The 21,451-nt window shown below is 43.9% G+C and overlaps 1 protein-coding gene across 1 annotated transcript in view; it reads right to left on the bottom strand.

Annotated features, from left to right (window-relative positions):
• The window catches only part of rasef (RAS and EF-hand domain containing), a 76,746-nt gene extending 67,971 nt beyond the window's left edge, over positions 1 to 8,775 (bottom strand). Inside the window, exon 1 of the mRNA XM_043712826.2 lies at positions 8,045 to 8,775. Coding sequence (XP_043568761.1) covers positions 8,045 to 8,343 — 299 coding nt within the window. The 5' untranslated portion in view covers positions 8,344 to 8,775. The remainder of the gene's footprint in view (positions 1 to 8,044) is intronic.
• Between the last annotated feature and the right edge of the window lie 12,676 nt (positions 8,776 to 21,451).

Here is a 21,451-nt window from a genome sequence, read left to right as displayed (position 1 = left end):
TGGGTGATCTGTAAGATCATGTTGTTAAAACGTATCATTACTTAATTTTGTACTGTAGAACTTCTACCCATTTTCAACAGGTTTGCAAGTAATTTCTTTCAACAAAGTCTGACATTTTCAAACACTAAAGGAGGAACCCTAACATTTTTTGGCAAAGTGCAAGTCACATCTATTTCTATGGAGTGATTTTCATTGTGAGGTCGAGTGATTTTTCTTACATTATCTTTCCAAACTCAATGCTTTAATTATCTTCGAGGCCTTGCAGCAAGAATCGTATCCTATCTCCACCCCATTTTGCCATGCATATTTCATAGAAGAATTTGCCACTAAGAGGTCCTCCCTAAGACCAGCAACCCTTGGGGCCACACCACCTTTCAAAGGCTACTACACACCAACAGGAATGCTGCTCTCTGTAAGTTGTGCTGCTTGGCTTTGTTAGGCATCAGGAGAGACAACCGAGACAGGATAAACTGGCACCATGTTTCTTGGAGAGGGACCTTGGAGAGGTTCTTGTGAACCGGGTAGTGGAGAGGAGTCAGCAGAGTAAATCACACCATGGTTAGTCTGACCAGATATTGCCACTGAATTAGTGCCATCTTTAGGGTGAGGAAGACTGGACTCATGTGCAGGAAGGTGGTCAATAATTGTCTTATTGTCACCTTGGGTGACTGTCTGTGTGGAGTTTGCATATTCTGCGTGGGTTTCTTCCGGGTGCTCCGGTTTCCTCCCACAATCCAAAAGGTGTGCAGGTTAGGTGAACTGGCCATACTAAATTGCCCATGGTGTTAGGTGCATTAGTCAGGGATAAATATAGGGTACGGGAATGGGTCTGGATGGGTTACTCTTCGGAGGATCGGTGTGGACTTGTTGGGCCGAAGGGCCTATTTCTATACTGTAGGGAATCTAACCTAATCTAATCTAATGATCTACTCCACTCCGCCAAGGTAGTAATATTTTGTAGTATACTTTTTTCTGCTGCCTCATGTTTGACACCCCTCTATTGCATGCAACATCTTCCCTCACTCATACTCTTCACTCCCATCTTCCAACATTGTTAACCCTCCATGCTGCATCCTCACTCCCTTGCAATACCCCAAACACCTTTCCCCCAACACTCACCATCCCTAAAAGCCTTGCCAGCCACTTGCATCTTACTCATTCATCCCATTTACATCATTACAGAAGGCATCCCATAACAGAGTTGAGAATTACCACACAGGTTGGGGGTGGGGTGGATAGACTGTGCCAGTTGCCAATAAGGCACTGCAAGGCAAGTATACTGTGATACGCCAATAGTTACCCAGGTGAATGTGCAAATGAGCAGTCTTCATGGATGGCTTAGTTAAAGTCATGCAATGGATTCCTTGCCCATGCAGTACCCTGAACCCAATGCAGCCGTAAGCTGCTGGGTACCGGTGTGCCATGCTAGACCAGTTTGCCCTTTCACAGTGCCAGTGAATTGGAGTATGTCAGCATGGTGGCTGACATACCTGAAAGTGAATGTCAACATTTATAGTAGAAGGGTATGTGCAGCTGGTGCTGACTGATTGTGCCCTGCTCTCTAGTTTCTCCATGGCTAACATGGACTCATGGAGAAGCAGAATTACCTGCTCTGGTTTTACTGATGGGTTTTGCTCATGGCTACTTTGTATGGTGGGTTTGGCAAGATTGCTACCCATAGTGAATTGGGCTGTTAGCAAGCTGTTTAACAAGTAATGAAAAGCACCAACTGGGAACTCACTGCTCCCTGGTGAGAACTTTGCCACACCATTATGAACAAACGAGTGGGAGGGGACATTGCAGCGAGATGATCTTGACACCATAATGACCCTCTCACCTGATTCTACTCATCTTATCGTAGTCCACAACCTTCACAGTGTGGAAATATTCTGCCCTTAGGGTATGACCTTCCCGAGTCTGAACCCAAGTGTAATAGATTACCAGAGCTGAATGAATATTTGGAAATTCAATGAGTTAGCTTTTACAGGAAATAGTTTCCTATAATTTAAAATGGAAGAAAATGGATAGATTCTTTTATCAGTTAGAGGTATCTAATTTTTTTTTGAGATCTGTTGTGCTCAGATGATCTGATGGACATGTATGCAAACCTACAAAATATTCTTCAGCACTCCTACTTGTGTAAAGCTTATCAGCAAAAGAGTATTAATAACTAATCTGGTTGGAAAATGAGTCAGAAAATTATCCTCCATTGCTTCATGAGTTTCTGTTTAAAATGGATCTATGGAATATATGTGAGAGTTTTGCTAAAATGCAGCAAAGAGCTTAATGAACAGTTAGGAGGTATGAACAGTTTTTCCATATGGACACACATTAAAGAAAATATGTTGATTCATGTGTTAAGTTAGCAGTAAGAATGGAATACAAGAGTTGCCTGTGTTAGTAAACCATCACCGTACAGAGGTTTAATTTACTTTTGATTCAATCACAGGATGTGTGTGTCGATAGCAAGGCCAGCTTTTCTTACCCATTCCAAATCATCTATGAGAAGACATTAGTAGCCCACCTTTTGAATGCAATTAGGTGGCTTGCTAAGCCATTTCAAGGGGTAGTTGACAATCAGGAGAAAGTGAGGACTGCAGATCAGAGTCAAGAGTGTGGTGCTGGAAAAACACAGCAGGTCGCATCCAAGGAGCAGGAGAATCGATATTTCGGGCATAAGCCTTTCATCAGGTAATTGATAATCAATCATATTTCTGAGTCAAGCATGACAAATTGGTAAAACCGGGCATATACTAATGCTCCCTACAAATAGCACACTAAAGCAGAAGTCCCAGTGCACAATTGGCCCCTTTAAATCACAGGACATGCCCAAAATAATATAAAAGGGACTAAGCACTGAAATATATCACCTGCAATACAAAACAAATTCTAGACGTATTGGTAAAGACAGCAGGTTTCTTTCCCTAAGGGATTTTAACAATAATCTAGTAGTCCAATGACTATCATTATTGATATCAGTTTTTTTAACATTCTAGACTTATTAACTGAATTTAAATTTCCAGCTGCCATAGTGGGATTTGAACTAATTTATAATAACATAACTATCATGCTATTTATTCCCATCCTGGAAAAATGTGTGCTGAGGTCATTTTCCATTAATATTACATCAGAATGGTAAGGCCAGCATAAGAAAATCACTGGTTTGTGCAGATAACATTGCCGAAGGTTCTGCTTCATCAAGGAAAGTTGAAGAAGTGTGTGTAATAAGGTTTAGGATCTGAAAGGTGGTTAATACTGGAGTGGGCTAATTAATTTGTGCTGTCCTGCAGTACACACTGTAAAACAAGTAATTCACATTGTTGTGCCATTGGCAGTGAAAGGAAGCTGTAGACCGTACAGGCCTTCCAACTGCCAACAGGGGGCATTACAAAATCAATGTGTTAACTAGAAAACAAAAGTCCTCTTTTGCCACACAATCACCTGTGTATAAAATTCAACTGAAGCAGCAGAATACCATTATTGCATATCGAAAGTAACTGCCTGCCCTACACCATCAAGATGATCAATCTTTCTTTGAACTATCTTGTCAGAGGACATCCATACCAGTTTATGGATGTTCCTGCACAAATCTGCCAGCCACAGTAAGAGTTCAACAACCCACATGACAAAATGAAAATGTTCACATTTTGAAGGATTAACAAGAACTGTAGGTGACTATAAAGTGTAGAGAAGCTTCCTTTTCTCCCCCCCCCCCCACTTGGTGAATGGTGATGGACTAGTAGTAAAAGCAAAAGAAAATGTACACCTCCAGCAGACATCCGATTAATAGATTATAAAATACTGAATTAATTACAGAAAAATAATTCTGATACTAAACATGAAAATGTACTTTAAAGTGACTTAGGGTGACCTAACCATGAGTGACTCATGAAAGAAGCAAAAGGTAGCAATCAAGCCAATTATTCTCAACATAGCATAGAAATTAATAAATGTTCATCTATTGAAGGTACTCATGGACACCCAAGAGCAGAATTTCCTTGGGTTGGGCAGGGGAAGGAAGAGAGAGGAGTGAGTGTTCCTTAGTGAAAAGATACTCATTAACCACTACTCTTTCCTGACATTGTGCCAATTTTGTATTCTTTTGTCTATAGTATCTTATTCTATGAGCTGTAACTTATCGAATACCTGTTAAAGTTCACATACATCACATTAGCCGCATTGCCCACATCAGCCCTTTGATATCTCATCAAAAAAACAAGTTAGTTTAATGTAAATTTCCCCCAACAAATCTATACTGGCTTTCCTTCATTATCTGACCAAGTGATATTAATTTGGTCCTGAACTATCCTTTCCTGGACTGCTCTTCACGCCATTTTATAAGCATCTGTGTCACATATCGGCCATTCCACACATTAGTAAGTTTAGAAACATGGAGACAAATGGGGAGTTGGAGGCAGGGGGTTGCCATTTTTGATTTGTAGTACTGTCTGGGCAGGTCGCTTCGCTCTGGTGTTAGCAGCTTTCCTCCCATGCCACTATTTAAGAAAGATGGTAAGGAAAACCCAGGGAACTAGAGACCGGTGAGCCTGACATCGGTGATAGCCAAATTGTTGGAGGGAATCCTGAGGGACAGGATTTATATGTATTTGGAAAGGCAAGGCTAGGAATAGTCAGCATGGCTTTGTGCATGGAAAATCATGTCTCATGAACTTGATTGAGTTTTTTGAAGAAGTAACAAAGGTGATTGATGAGGGCAGAGGGTAGACATGATCTATATGGACTTTAATAAGGCGTTTGACAAGGTTCCTCATGGTAGACTGGTTAGCAAAGTTAGATCTAATGGAACAAACGGAGAACCAGCCATTTGGATACAGAACTGGCTCAAAAGTAGAAAACAGGTGGTGATGGGAGTTGCTTTTCAGACTGGAGGCCTGTGGCCAGTGGAGTGTCACAAGGATCGGTGCTGGGTCCACTACTTTTCATCATTTATATAAATGATTTGGATGTGAGCATAAGAGGTATAGTTAGTAAGTTTGCAGATGACACCAAAATTGGAGGTGTGGTGGACAGCTAAGAAGGTTACCACAGAGTACAATGGAATCTTGATCAGATGAGCCAATAGGCTGAGGAGTTTAGATAAATGCGAGGTGATGCATTTTGGAAAAGCAAATCAGAACCCAGATTTATACACTTAATGGTAAGGTCCTGCGCCTCAAAATGGCGGTGCTCGGAGTGCACCAGTTGGAGGATGCTCAGGTGTACGGTGGGATCCCGTCTGCACTCACCCCTGCCCGGACAAAATTTTACATTGGCCCCAAGGTCCTGTACTTCCCCCTGAAACCTGTGCCCCACAACCTGAGCCGCCTCCGGAATTTTAATTTTGTCCATTTTAAGGAAGTATCATGGCGGGCCCTGTATCGACTGCTGCTGCACACCGTCCACCTCCTCGCCCTCATCCACTGTCCGGACACGCCTTGGCGTGCCCATTCACCACTGGGCGGTGGGGATCCCCAGTGGAGAGCTCTCTATGCGGGGAGTCCTCCCCCTTTATCTCGGGGATCTGGGGTGGAGGGTGCTGCACGCAGCAGTCCCGTGTAACCGCAAATTGTGGTGGTTCACGGACACCCAGCCCAACTGCTTGTTCTGCAGTGCTGTGGAGTCCGTGGACCATGTATATATTGGGTGTGGGCACTTGCACTACTTTTTTGATTTTCTAAAAAACCTTCTTCGTTGTTTTTGTTTGCACTTCAGTCCCACGCTCCTGATCTTCAGGCACCTGGTACGGAGGAGGGAGGGCCGGTCTGAAGACCTCCTCATGGGTCTTCTCCTGGGCCTGGCCAAACTGGCCATAAACAGGTCCAGGCAGCGGGCCGTTAGGTCCGACTGCCTGCCCCTCTTCCGTGGTTACGTTAGAGCCCGGGTGTCTCTGGACAGGGAGCATTCGGTGTCCACCATCACCCTGGAGCTGTTCAGGGAGAGGTGGGCACTGCAGGGATTATTTCGCATTATTTCTCCCTCCAATTCTATTTTGATTTAATCCCTGCCCTCCCCTTCACTGCTTGATCATACAGCATTGCCCTTTGATGTGAAGGGCAGTGCTTGTCACTGGCCACTTGGGTGTTTCCTTTCTTCCTGGTGGTGGAAACTGAATAAAGATTTGTGCTCCTTGTGTCTTTCACTGTGTCTCACACCTGCACACACAAAAATAAAGAATAAAAACAGGAGTGTCAGACCTCCTGTTCACTAAAAAAAAATAAGGTCCTGGGGAGTGTTGTTGAATAAAGAGAGTGCAGGTTCATGGTTCCTTGGAAGTAGAGTCACAGGTAGATAGGATAGTGAAGAAGGTGTTTGGTATGCTTTCCTTTACTGATCAGAGTATTGAATACAGGAGTTAGGAGGTCATTTTGCAGCTGTACAGGGAATTGGTTAGGCCACTGTTGGAATATTGCATGCAGTTCTGGTCTCCTTCCTATCGGAAGGATGTTGTGAAACTTGAAAGGGTTCAGAAAAGATTTACAAGGATGTTGCCAGGGTTGGAGGATTTGAGCTATAAGGAGAGGCTGAACAGGCTGGGGCTGTTTTCCCTGGAGTGTCGGAGGCTAAGGGGTGACCTTATAGAGGTTTACAAAATTATGAGGGGCATGGATAGGGTAAATAGACAAAGTCTTTTCCCTGGGGTGTGGGAGTCCAGAACTAGAGGGCATAGGTTTAGGGTGAGAGGGGAAAGATATAAAAGGGACCTAAGGGGCAACCTTTTCATGCAGAGGGTGGTACGTGTGTGGAATGAGCTGCCAGAATGGAAGAATGGAGGCTGGTACATTTACAGCATTTCAAAGGTATCTGAATGGGTATGTGAATAGGAAGGGTTTGGAGGGATATTGGTCAAGCGCTGGAAAATGGGACTGGAATAGTTTAGGATATGTGGTCCGCGGGAGCACGTTGGCCCGAAGAGCCTGTTTCCGTGCTGTACAACACTATGGCTCGAAGTGAGATGACCACACCATGAGTTGAGCGGCCATTCCATATACAGTACACAGGGCTGGAGTGAGAACTCCCTCGGGGCTGCTTAAAAACTGCGAGCACTATTCAACAGAGAAACAGAACTAACGTCTCAATCCAACATGACTTCAGAACCCAACATGAAGAAGTCACGCAGGATTGCGAACTGCGAACTCTCAACAGATGCTGAATTTCTCCAGCATCTATAATATGTTTTCTTTCATTTGTGCAAAGCAATCTGTTAACCGTGGATATTAACATTCATTTCTAAGCTTCACTGTCTATCCTACAAAAAAAAACACGCGTTGAAAACAGATAATTGTATTTGCATGCCGTAAAACTAACTCCTGAAATCCACTGTATTTGGAAAGGCATCCCGGGTTATTTTAGGGAAGATGATAAAGGCGAGGATGTTCCCTGCACTGACACCAGAAAAGACAAAAAGTCTATTTCCCAACCAGTGACAGCAAGCCGCTGTACACATCCTGGATTTTCACTCGCGTTAGATCGGAACGTCTTGTTAATCTTTTAAAAAGTCCGACTTTTCTCATGAATAGACTGCTGTTTTATGATGCGGAACTGACAAGTTAAAAAAAAACTCTAAAGGCACGCTCTGGGCAGTCAAATACGGCATTATTTTCTCGCAAATCGGTCAGCTGTAGCGCTGACAAGCAAAGTGGATTTTGTTCATTTGTTTAAAATCAGCTTAAAGTCGACATGTGACCCTCGATCAGAATCTCATGTGCGTAACTGCGAAGAAGTGAACGAGGCAGAGGGAGAGAGAGAGAGAGGGAGAGAGAGAGGGATTTGGCCAAAGGCAGACACAATGACGCGGAGCTGCAGAGCGCTGGCCAGGAGCTGGGGGAAGACTGGCCAAGAGCAGCCGGTTCCGCCAGCTGAACCACTGCTTAGCCTTACCCTGCCTGGCCACCCCTCCTGCCCAGGACTCCAGCACCAACACGTCCCCCTTGCACAAAAACAGCAGATCCTACCAATAAATCCTAAAGTTTAAAAAAAAATATCACAGCACATTAAAACAAAACTCCGTCAAAGAATTTGGTTTCAAATAAGGGTCAGATTTCACCTTGGGATGAACTTAGCTTCGTCCCCCAGTCTTTGCTGGAACTCATCCCAGTCAGGGTCAGCACCCACAGCTCCCAAGTTGCTCATCTTCGAAACTTCGTGAAAGCCTTCGGTGAATTCGTGGAAGTTGATGCAGCCGTCCCTGTTCGAGTCTAGCTTGTGGAAGATCGTGTCGATGTGGGACTCGTGTACTTGTAGCTCCCGGCAGACTGTGAAAAATTCCTCATACTCGATCTGACCGGAACGGTTAATATCACAGGCGTGGAAAAGTGCGCGCAGTCTCGGCTCCTTTTCTTCCATCCGGAAATAGAGGGAGGGAGGGGGGTTGGGAGATAAGATGCAAAAAAAAAGAAGCAGAATCCAACAGCTGAGCTCCCCACCCTCTCAGCACCTCCCTTGATGCAAAGGATGCGGTGAGGCGATGACCATCTTGTCAGGAACTCCCCCTCTCAGTGCTGCACCTCTGCTCATTATTGTTTTGTTTTGGTTGCGGATCAGATTTGCTAGGCAAAGCAGCTGAAATTAAAGCGGCTTGAAGCACTTTGATGGAGTTAGTTCAGGTTGAGGGAGTTGGGGTGGGGGAAGCTGGGGAGATTGGTGCTGCTGGCCTGGTCTTTGTCCTGTCCTGGCTGGGCTGGGCTAAGTCAGGCTGCACCCAGCGAGGGCTGGGTCTCACCTCAGTGTGTCTCCCCTACATCAGAACGGGAACGGGCAGTCCGCTTTGACGTCAGCCTCACAACCGGACCTACCTCTCCAATGTATGTGTTTCAGGTTGATTTGTGTTCTTTCTCGCTCTCTTTACGTGCAGTGCGCACGTTATTGACCCAAGAGGTGGAAACGGGACAGCTGAATGACTGCTGCAGGGCGTTCCCTGTCATCCAGAAAAACAACAGGTTCACTTCACTTTAAACAGTCTCCCTCGACCCACCGATACCACCTACTTCTGCACGTTAGGAACGTTGAGGGGATATTCCCCACCGTCAAAGTTTGATGAGCATTATTACTGTAAAGGCAGGAAGGATCCTGTGGTGAAGTGTAGTGTAGGAGAAAGTGAGGACTGCAGATGCTGGAGATCAGAGCTGAAAAATGTGTTGCTGGAAAAACGCAGCAGGTCAGACAGCATCGAAGGAGCAGGAGAATCGACGTTTCGGGCATAAGCCCTTCTTCAGGAAGTGTAGTGCCCCTGCCTCTGAGATTGATAGGATTCCTGAAGAAGGGCTCATGCCCGAAACGTCGATTCTCCTGTTCCTTGGATGCTGCCTGACCTGCTGTGCTTTTCCAGCAACACATTTTCAGCTCTGAGATTGATAGGCATGGGTTCAAGTCCTACCTGTTGCAGAGGTGTGTCATTACACGTTTGAATAGTTTGATGAAAGAAATTATTTATAGTCCGGCGTCACAGGCTGTTAGAGGGGGAAAGTGCTTAGGTCTTGGAGGGATTGAATGTTGGACGGGAGGGTGAGAAACAGTCACCACCATTTCAGGCTCCCAACCAAACGCTGAAGGGCAATCCAAAAACGTACTGTACTTCAAGTTTCACAGAGGCAACCACTGAACTGATAGGGAAGGTCAGTAACAGTCAGGAGTGAAGGTGGGCTAGCTGGTATATTTCTGATTTGATAGCCAGTCCAGAGACAGGCCATCTGCAGAATGTTGAGCTGCTTCAAGGAGCAGGAAGCTTGGTGGGCAAGGAACCTTAATTGGGCATGAGGCTAAAAATAAAATTCCTGGGATGAAGCAAAGTAATTAAGTTCAGCAACATTTGAAACTCCTTAGCACAAGTTCGGGAAACCTATTTTTAGTTCATGCATGCTCATTAAAGGGCAATCTCGCTAAAATTAAGTACCCCTTACTCAGTGGTTAGCATTGCTGCCTCACAGCACCAGGAACCCGGGTTCGATTCCTGCCTCAGGCGACTGTCTGTGTGGAGTTTGCACATTCTCCCCATGTTTGCGTGGGTTTCCTCCGGGTGCTCCGGTTTCCTCCCATAATCCAAAGATGTGCAGGTCAGCTGAATTGGCTATGCTAAATTGCCCATAGTGTGAGGTACGTTAGTCAGGGGTAAATGTAGGGGAATGGGTCTAGATGGGTTACTTTTCGGAGGGTTGGTGTGGGCCTATTGGGCTGAAAGGCCTGTTTTCACACTCTAAGTAATCCAATCTAATCTAATCTTCTCAACTAAGTTGTTAACAAGCAAGCATTACTCACCTTCCAGTTCCCAACTATGTATCAGTGATGTGCAGTGCACAGTTTTCCTCCTGGGACAGTATTCATCAGTGACTGGAGGTGATGCTTGAGATCAGGAAAGATACTCTGAGGTGCACAGATGAGGGAGACTGGCCAAGAGAGGGAGGTATGGCAGGAAGGCAAGGGTGCAGGAAGATCAGATAGAGGCAAGGGCCATGTGTTTGAATGTTGGGATCACATAAAAGCTGGAGGTGCAGTCTTCAAGCAGGGATGGTGTGAGAAAGATGGTCCTAAAGGGTGAAGTAAATGTATGGTGGGATCCTAGGGATTGAATTGAGGGAACGTGGGCAGCAGAGAGATCAGTGACGGGGAAAGTATGATGCTTTGGATTGGCAGAGATATTTTTAGGTTGCATATTGTCTCATGGTAGGGGAGAGGGTTCACAGAAATAGGGGAAACAAATAGTGCAGACAGCAGGAAGAATCAGGACAGAGACACACATGGGAACAGTAATAAAGTGGGCTAAGTAAGGTTTCAAGGGTAACAAGGAGTGGACTTGTTACACTTGGTGAGTCAAGTCTGAATGGAGAGTTTGGTGGGTTACCGGAAAAGAATAGAAGGTGGTGGATCATGTTTGAAAGGTAACATATACCATATTGTATTCTCTACATGAAAGTGTAGTCCAATGAATTGGGAGTAAGGTCACTTCAGGTGGATGAAGTTAAAGCTGAAAACAATGGCTGACAAAAGGAGCACTAATAATCATGAATAAATTAGATAAGAATGAGGCAATCTTAATGTCACAGAAATACAATCATATCTCACTAACATTCTCCAAATTGGGACTTCCAAAGAACACTGTTATATGGATTTGGCTGCAGACTTCTCTGCTGTTGCTACCCTGACAGTGACCTCACAGGGATGATAAATGGGTGACCATTACCTCATGGATTGGCAAATGTATCCATGGACTCAACTTTACAAATGATGCCCAAGATTCAATTGTACATGTCAGGATACTCAGAGATGTCACTACTGATGATGGAACACAATAAATGGTGTACCCTTAAGCCCACGTCCTCCAAGACTAATTGGGAACAATATGCAAAGCCCATAAATCCAGACAAGCATGACAAAAGTACTCAAATACATGATTAAAGTGAAATGTGTTACATATTTATGTAGTGATTAAATCCCTGTGTACCATTACTGCCCTTATAATGTCTTCATCTTTCTTTTTCTGAACACTATGTCCAGATGCAGCCCTGATGTCCACAACTGAGTTGGAGGCAGTCTGCAAACTGCTACATGCATTTGCTTGGGATGACGGTGGTAGCTGTCCTCTGGTGGTCCAAGCCCAAGAGTGCTCCAACCTGCAGTAGGGCTCCAGCTCACTGCACTGTTGCAGGTGCATCCTCATTGTGTTGACCTGCTGAGATAATGGGGTCACTGGCAGAACAGAGATTGAAAGATAGGATCCCTTAGTAATGTCCTAGGATAAAGTCCCCAAGGTGCTTTGTTGGAGCATCTCCCCACTGTAATTGCATGCAGGCACCTCTCTGACTCCTTGAGGGAAAAGTGATGCTGGTGGGAGGTGAAGACACCTCATTGCCTTTGCCTCGTCATTGCTGCATTGCAGTGATGAAGCACAGATCTGAGTGCAGATCTGGCAGCCACTAAGTACTTGATCAGATCCTTCAAGCCGGTTGACACCCTCTTCACAGATGAAGCTAAGAGCTTATATGACATGACTCATAACATGGCCAGAGTCTCCAGGCATTGTTTAAATCAACACATGGCCTCTGGCATTTTTGTCTGATGTTCCCCTGTCTCTCTCTCTCTGCACCTCTCATCTCCTACAGAAACATCCAAAGGCTTATCAATTGTATGAGGATCAGCAGTGGCCTGCAGCCCTCCACGTGTCAGAGATCTTGGTCCACACATCCTCTGTCAGCACTGAGCACATGTCTTTGATATGCTTACCATGTTTGCATTGATGGGGAGTGCAGGGGATGCTGTGATTGAACTTTCAGTCTGTTCTCAAAGCCGTCATCATTAGAGGTGGTGTTCAAGGGCAAATGCGGTCTCTTCTGCATGATCTTGCTGCTAAACTGCAGCAAAAAACAAAAATCATTGACTGATGGTTATGCAAATCTTTTTTCTCAACAATACTTCAGGCCTCAGTCCTGTATGTCCATTAAGCCACAGCAGACTGGAGGCATCCTCAATAGATTACTGCAAGTTTCTGGTGTCTCCATCCGTGCAGGCTCAGTCCTGTTCCACCTCCACAATTCCCTCCTCAAAGAGGATGAGGAGCTGTTGGAGATACCTCCTCCTATCAGACTCTGCTCCCAATGATTGTTGAGCATTCATCTGCAGACAGGTTAACAGAATGATTGAGTGTCATTCCATACATGCCTTTAGTAGTTCTTGAACCCATCCCAGTGAGGGCCAGAGACTCACACTGTCTTGCAATTGATATAACTTTCAGATAATAAGGTGACTCCTATACACTCAGCCCACACCTTCCAATTGCTGTTGAGGCCCAAACACTTGTTTGACATCTTCCTGTATGAACACATTTACACGGTCTGTTGCTCATATGGTTGTAAATTTGCAGTGACTAAACAATGCCACTTACCCACGCAGAGCACAGCATTCACCCTCTTCATACACTGGATTCAGGATCAATAGTGAGGTCTTACTGCCTTTGACCTCCATTCAGGCCATCTTGGTTCGATGGAAGTGCCTCCTGTTGCCATCTCTTGGAAACTGGACCTTTCCAGATGGCCTAGAGAAAAGCCTGCAGCAAGGCATCACTGCACCAAGAGGCCACTCATTGTCTGCTCTGGGACATCATAATGTTTACAGCTGTAGGATTTCCACAGGTTTGTGCAATTATCAACACCTCTGATTATAGCCACATTGACGCCTTTGGTTGACAATGAATCACTAAATCCCTTTAAACATGGCACCAGCCCTTTGACACTGTGAGCAAAGGGTAGGACACAGACATTCTGCCTGCTTCTTCAGTAATATTGTATACCTCTGCTCTTTGTACATCATTAGCTGAAAATTATGTAATCACACAAGAAAACCTGTCCCAGCTACTCTTGGAAGATCCTGTCTCTGAACTGCTTCAGAAGGAGATTCTATTGTTAGTTGCAGGGTGATTAAGGTTGCTGCCTGAATATTGAAAGTATTTATTGTTTTGAAAAGGCAGGAAACTAGGAACTTGTGGTGGGTTCACTGCATTATTTAACAATGTGGTTAGTACAGTAATGATCTTAGCTCAAAAGAGCAAGGTATAGAATCAGTTTAAGTACAGGTCATCCTGCTATAACACGATAGTTATGTTCTTTTGCAATCTCGCGCTATAGAAAATCGCGCTATGAAAAGCGGCTACAGAAAATCACACTGAAGAACATCACTCTTACAAAATCACTATATCCATTCAGGTTATCCAAACAACATTCACAATTCATCAATCGCATTATAGCCAATTCACGTTGACAAAACATTATAGCAGAACATCCTATAACAGCTCTGTGGTGTGCCTACCCCCTCAAGAAAGTTTAAGAAAGCAGCTTATGATCACCTTCTCAAAGGCAATTAGGAAAGTACTGTAAATTCTGGCTTAGCCAGTAACAATTACATCTTATGAACAGTTTAAAAATATATATAGGTCACTTGTTTGAACAGTTTTAGTCACTCTAACTGCTTTTACATTATAAGACAGAGTATAGAAGCAATAAATGGGACATGTAAGAAATGCATGGCAATAATTATGGGTGACTTTAATCTTCATGGAGATTGGTGAATCAAAGGCAGCTTGAAAAAATAACTCCAGAGTGTAGTTGGCCCAATTTTTTAGAACACTTCATTTTATAGTCAACCAGCGATTAGACTATTCTAGACCTAATAATAAACAAGCTGAAACTTTATTGCTGGAACAGCACAGCAGGTCAGGCAGCATCTAGGGAACAGAAGATTCGACGTTTCGGGCACATGCCCTTCCTGAAGAAGGGCATGTGCCTGAAACGTCGAATCTTCTGTTCCCTAGATGCTGCCTGACCTGCTGTGCTGTTCCAGCAATAAAGTTTCAGCTTTGATCTCCAGCGTCTGCAGACCTCACTTTCTCCTCTAATAATAAACAATAAGACAATCAATAATATCATGGCAAAGGAACCTTCCATGTGGCAGTAATCATAACACGATAGAATTTCCTGTTCAGTTAAAAGGCAAAATATGTTTCTAAACCTGCTGTTTCAAACCGGAGTACAGGTTTAAGGGTGTGAATGCAGAGCTAAGTGAACTAGGAAACTAGATTGAAAGTTAGGACAGTAGAAATTTAGTGGCAGACTTTTAAGGAAATATTTAAAAACTCTTGACAAATATTTATCCAGGAAGAAACAAGGATTCTTTGAGAAAAATGCATCATCTGTGACTAAAGAAGGAAGTTAAGAATAGAATTTTAAAAAATACTGCGCAAGTTTGAAAAACAATGGTGGCTGTTCAGAAAACTAGTCAGATTTTAAGAAATAGAAAAAAAAAAGGTGAAACAAAAAGGAGGGTATAAGAGAAAACTAGCTTTTAATATAAAACAGATGGTGTTTCTATGAATGTTTAAGTAGGAAATTATTAACTAAAGGTAGTGTTAGTCAAGAGTGAGTCCATAAAACCATAAGATATAGGAACAGAAATAAGCCATTCAATCCATTGAGTCACTCCACCATTCAATTAGATCATGGTGGATCTGATAATCCTGAATTCTACTCTTCTTGCCTTTTCCCCCTAACCCTTGATTGCCCTTACAAATTAAAATTTTATCTATCTCAGCCTTGAATTTACTTAACAACACAACCTCAACAGTCCTCTGTGGTAAAGAATTCCAAAGATTACCAAAATCTGAAAGAAGAAATTCCTCCTTACCTCTTTCTTAAATATGTGGCCCCTTATTCTGAGATTATGTCCTTTAGACATAGACTCTCCCACAAAAGGAAACAACCTTTCTGCCTTTACCCTGTCAAGTCTTTTAAGAATCTTGTAATTTTAATAAGATCACTTCTCATTCTTCTACATTCCAACAAGCACAGCCCCAACCCACTCAACCTCTCCTCATAAGACAGTCCCTCCATACCTGTTATCAGCCTAGTGACTGCATCCAATGCCTGGAGTATTGATAATGGAAAACAAGAAAATGGCAGAGATATTTGTGTCTCTCTTCATAGTAGAAGACTTAGATGACATCCTAAAGATACTTACACCTCAAGAGGTGAACAGAAGGGAGAAACACCAAACAAGATTAGAGTGGTGCTGGAAAAGCACAGCAGGTCAGGCAGCACCTGAGAAGCAGGAAAATCGACGTTTCGGGCAAAAGCCCTTCATCAGGAATCAGCCTAGTGAAGGGCTTTTGCCCGAAACACCAATTTTCCTGCTCCTCGGATGCTGCCTGACCTGCTGTGCTTTTCCAGCACCACTCTAACCTAGACTCTGATCTCCAGCATCTTCAATCCTCACTTTCACCTAGAAACTCCAAACATTCAACATTACTAGTGGAAGAGTGCTGGAAAACCGATGAGACCAAGAAGTCCCGAGCATCAGATGGTTTGAATGCTAGAGACTTAAAACAAGATATTACAGAGTCATAGGTTACAATCTTCCAAAATTCCTTAGATTCTGGAAGGAATTCAGAAAAATAGTAAACATAACACCTTTAGGTTTTTTCAAGTTGCTACATCCAAGGTACAAGGCAAAAGTGAGGACTGCAGATGCTGGAGATCAGAGTCTAGATTAGAGTGGTGCTGGAAAAGTACAGCCAGTCAGGTAGCATCCGAGGAGCAGAAAATCGGAGTTTAGGGCAACAGCCCTTCATCAGGAATGAAGGCCTTCATTCTGATGAAGGGCTTTTGCTCGAAACATCTGTTTTCCTGCTCATCGGATGCTGCCTGACATGCTGTTCTTTTCCACATCCAAGGTACTGCACAAAGATTACTATAGGGTGTACGGGTAACATATTAGCATTGACGAAGGTTTAGCTAACTAACAGGATGCAAAGAGTAGGGAAAATAGTTATTTTTTACAGGATGGTAACTAGTGAGATGGCAGAGGGCCAACTAATAACAATCTATCTCAATGAGTTTGATGAATGGGTAAATGTATGGTAGTGAAATTGACCAATAACACCAAGATATGTAGGAAAGAAAGTTGTCAAGATTAAGTCGAGAGTCTGCCAAGGAATAAGGACAAATTAAGCGAGTGAGTAAAAGAACTAAAAGCAAAACAAAACTGGAAATCACAACAAGTTGAGCAGCATCCATGGAGAGAAAGCAAGCTCATATTTCGAGTTTAAATGATTCTTCATCAAAATTGCAGATAGAGTATAATGTGGAAAAACGTGAATTCGCCAACTTTGGCAGGAAGGTTAGAAAAGCAGTGTAACATTTAAATGGTCCCTATAGTCCTATGTGGAGCAGTTCTCATTTAAATTGATCATAACTGTCATTACTGAGTCTATTGTTTCACTGTTGTGAGTGCCACCTGAAGAATCAGAAAACATTCACTTCTGTGATGTCTCAGCAGGACCAAAGGCCTGGAAAGTGGTACCAGAGGAAGACAACCCTTCAGTTTTCAGCTGTGGACCTGGAGATGATGCTGTGAAACATAAGGGAAGGCCCCTTCCCAGAAGAACATGGCAGGAAGACACAAAGAATGGACAGGCGTGGATGGTCATCACTACCACAATCAGCAGAAGCAGGGTGGTCAGAAGAATTTAGATCTTATGGAGGAAATGTTTCAAAAATCTGAAACACTCCAGCAATGTAAGTGCTACCCCCATGCCCTCAGAAAAGATATTTACCCTCTAACAGACATCTGAGGAACCTCCGGATGTAATGTGAACATGCGATGATTATGTTTGCAGGGCACTTACTTACCCTCAAAGACAAAGTGTTATTGAGAACCTGCCAGGACTGAAAAAATGTAACCTTCAGTGAGTTGGTGCAGCTGTTACTGGCCACGGAGGGCAGCAGTGCTTTCTCACAGTCATTTTTGCCTTTTGAGCAGAATGTTGAAGGGAGTGCAAAGAGAGATGGATTGGTCCCCTACTTTCACATTGTCAGAAATGGAGGTGCAGGTGTGGACTGGGGTGGACAAAGTCAGAAGTCACATGACACCAAGTTACAGTCCAACAGGTTTATTTGAAAGCACAAACTTTGGGAGCACTACTCCATCAGGTGAAGTAGAGGGAAGTGCACAAGTACAGAATTTACATGCAGAGAGATAATGGCAAGATGATTCCAGGTAATTAGGAGTGTCAAAAGATAGTGCAATTGGAGTATCGACAGGCTGAATAACAAAAACAACTCCGTGGGCGGCACGGTGGCACAGTGGTTAGCACTGCTGCCTCACAGCACCAGAGACCCGGGTTCAATTCCCGCCTCAGGCGACTGACTGTGTGGAGTTTGCACATTCTCCCCATGTCTGCGTGGGTTTCCTCCAGGTGCTCTGGTTTCCTCCCACAGTCCAAAGATGTCAAGGTCAGGTGAATTGGCCATGCTAAATTGCCCGTAGTGTTAGGTAAGGGGTAAATGTAGGGGTATGGGTGGGTTGCGCTTCGGCGGGTCGGTGTGGACTTGTTGGGCTGAAGGGCCTGTTTCCACACTGTAAACAATCTAATCTAATCTAATCTAACTCTTTGCAGATGATCAAAAGTATCAAATGGTGTGAGTAAAGTGTCAACAGCTGAATAACAAGTGAAGGAATGTGATATATGATCCAAATAATTAAAGCTCTGCCTTATCTTGCAATTATCTCTCTGCATTTAAATTCTGTGACTTCCCTCCACTTCACCTGACAAAGGAGCGTTGCTCCGAAAGCTTGTGATTTCAAATAAACCAGTTAAATTATAACCTGGTGCTGTGTGACTTCTGACTCAGATTATCAGAGTGATAGAAGTAGCTAAGATTGCAGATCATGTGGAAGTCAGATCTGGTGATGGGAACTGACAGTAGAGATGGTGATTACAGAGTGCTCGTTAAGAGGAGCATTGCATTCCATTCTTTCTAAAATCATGCAAAGCACTCGGTTGCATTAGGAAGCTCTGGCACTGTAGAGAATTCAGTTCACCAAAGTTAGGTTTTGTGATATCTTCCAGTAAGTATTCCACCCAAAGAAACTTTATTCCTCTCTCTCTCCACCACTAATCAAAGATGACCAGCAAAGATTTGAAAAACTCGTCACACCTGCCAAGGGCACCTTCCACCAGTGAGAATATAGCTACCTCAATTGGCCCTCACACAGGTATAGACAAAGTGACTCTAGTAAGGAAAATGGAACTGGTGGAGATTATAGAATCACACAGTTACAGAAGAGGCCCTTCAGCCCATCAAAACCATCAAAAAAATCTCACTATCGACAGTAGTCTCACTTTCCTGTACTAGGTCCATAGCCTTAAATGTTATGACACTTTAAGTGCTCATCTGAGTACTTTATTAAGGTTGTGAAGTTTCCCTCCTGAAGTATTCCCCCCGACCATGCATTCCAGACCCCCATGCTGGGTGAGAAAGATCTTCCTCAAATCCTCTCTAAATGTCTTGCCTTTCACTTCAACATTATGTCCTCTTGATGTTGACTCTTCAACTAAGGGGAACAGCTGCTTTCTAATCATCCTGTCCATGCCCCCATAACTCTCTATTAGGACCCCTTCAACCATTTTTGCTTCAAAGAAAACAACTTGAGCTTATCCAACCTCATAGATGAAATGCTCCATTCCATCCAATGTCTTGCAGTAGTCACAGAGCAGCTGCACTTTGAGGAAGTGGAAGAGTTTCCTGTGCCTTGATATCCACAAGGGTACAACCAATGTTGCCTTGCACTTGAAGGAAATCCAGTGATAATGCTGAAATTTCTGCTTTTTGTGTCTGTGAAGCTGTGTGTGTTATAAAAGGGATGTATTGTCCAGTTCTGGGGTAAAGAGGGCAGGCTGTTAGGATACTCACCAGGTATTGGAAGTGGTCAATATTCTCTAAGGCCTGAGGAAAAGGGTTTCAGGTCAACACCAACCCTGTGGTTGGTGGCTCTGAGATATGGACTGTCTACAGCAGATCCCTCAAGGCACTAAAGCAATACCACCAATGCTGCCTGTGCAAGAACCTGTGAATCCGCTGGGAAGAAAGATGCACCACACCAGCATCCTGAACCAGGCCAACATCCCTACCACCCTTGATTGGTTGCGATGGGCTGGGCACATCATCCACATGACCAACATGTGACCCCCCCACCCCCAAGCAGTTGCTGCCCTCCCAGCTTCAAAACAGCAGGCAAGCCTCAGGTGGAGAGAGGAAATGCTTCAGTGATACCCTTGATGCCTCACTGGTGAAGTGGGAATTACTGGTCCAAGACCATCCAAAGTGGTGGAGGAGCATGCGGGAAGGCATTGAGCATCTTGAGACTTGCCAGCGGGAAAAAGCGGAAGCCAGGCGACAACAGCAAAAGGAACGTGATACCATACCAATGCACCACCATCTGCCCCAAGTGTAACAGAGCCTGTGGTAGCCGCATTTGTCTACGTAGCCACTACAGACTCACCCCGAGAGTGAAAAAGAGTCATTCTCATCTGCGAGGGATCACTAATGAAAAAGAGGGCATCATTGAGACTATGAGATATAGTGGCACACAGTACATTGTGAGATACCTCCAAAATCCCAATTGATCCTTGAAAGAGCTAAAAGTGAAAACGTTTAAGACCATAATGGTTCTAACAGCTACAGGAAGGGCATCTTGACCAGTGCTGCAAGATGTGAGTTCTTCAGTGAAAACAGCTCAGATGTCTATGACCATCTGCCTTGCCAGTTGTAGTCTCCTTCAGCACTAGTCATTTGCAAATAGTTGCACTGGTAGATCATACATGTCCTTCCTGCCCTGGTTCTCTCATCTGATCTCTTAAAACCTGGAGCTTTGTCCTTCCTATTGCCTCTCATTCCCATGCTGTCCAAGATCTCAGAATTGCTCCACCCTAGTAATCGGGTAACCACCCAACTGCCTTTGGTTGTCTTCCCCCTACTCTTATGGTCCCATAATGTGGAAGAGTCACAATCTTCTACACAGCCTGATTCTGTTTGTCCACTCTACCCAACATTTTTGCATGCCAAGGGTGCTGGTCATCACTTGGGTAATGGCCAAGTTTACGGGGCACAAGCCATCACCAGTCCTCCATTGTGTATCTACTTCCTTTAATCTGGACAGCACCAGGCAGTGTCATTGCAAAAGAAACACAGTACCCCCCATTTGTGAGCATTGGCTCAAGTCCTTAGCCAGTTAACCAAAAGAGAAAATGTTGGAAAATCTCAGCAGGTCTGGCAGCATCTGTAAAGAGAGAAAAGAGCTGACATTTCGAGTCTAACTGACCCTTTGTCAAAGCTTTGACAAAATGTCAGTTAGACTCGAAATGTCAGCGCTTTTCTCTCCTTACAGATGCTGCCAGACCTGCTGAGATTTTCCAGCATTTTCTCTTTTGGTTTCAGATTCCAGCATCCACAGTAATTTGCTTTTATCCTTAGCCAGTTAAAATGGCCTTAATCTGGCATTGAGAGGCTGCCCAATGCCCACCTACTATGAAAATAACCAGCTTCAGGAATGGCATTGAGAAACTGGCATTCCACCCATCACTGGTATTTTAGATTTCCATTCAGCTGCATTCCCACCTTTGACGTGATAACTCTCCTTATCCTTAAATTCCCCCAGATTGGATGACATGATATGTGTGGCACAAAATCTGTCACCTTTCTGTCTCTTCCAATAGTTTAAAATACCTATTACAGTTTTCAATTTACTGTCTCTTGTTTTCCATGCCATGACCTTCATGGAATTTTTACTTTCCCCATTCGTTTTTCTCATCAATCCACTATGACTTTTTCCCTCTTCCCACTCTCTGCCACTCATACTTTTTTAAAAAAATTACACACCATCTCATTCCCATCTTCACTGCCATTCCTTCTTTCAGACATATGCAACTTCCATTTTTGAGCTTCTTCTGAAGAAGGGTCACTGGACCTGAAATGTTAACTCTTATTTCTCTCCACGGATGTTGCCAGACCTGCTGAGATCTTCCAGCAATATCCATTCTGTTCCCATTCTGCTATCATGGTTCAAAAATAAAACTAATTGATTTTTTTTAAAATCATGCTTCATGTCTGGATCTATTTCTGATCTTTATTTCTCT

The sequence above is a fragment of the Chiloscyllium plagiosum genome, unplaced genomic scaffold (assembly GCF_037043375.1).
Source record: "Chiloscyllium plagiosum isolate Xiang-an unplaced genomic scaffold, Cpla_swu_hap1 HiC_scaffold_2, whole genome shotgun sequence".
Lineage (NCBI taxonomy): Eukaryota > Metazoa > Chordata > Chondrichthyes > Orectolobiformes > Hemiscylliidae > Chiloscyllium > Chiloscyllium plagiosum.
Note: the sequence above shows the minus strand (reverse complement) of the source record. Positions and strands in the feature narration are given on the sequence as shown.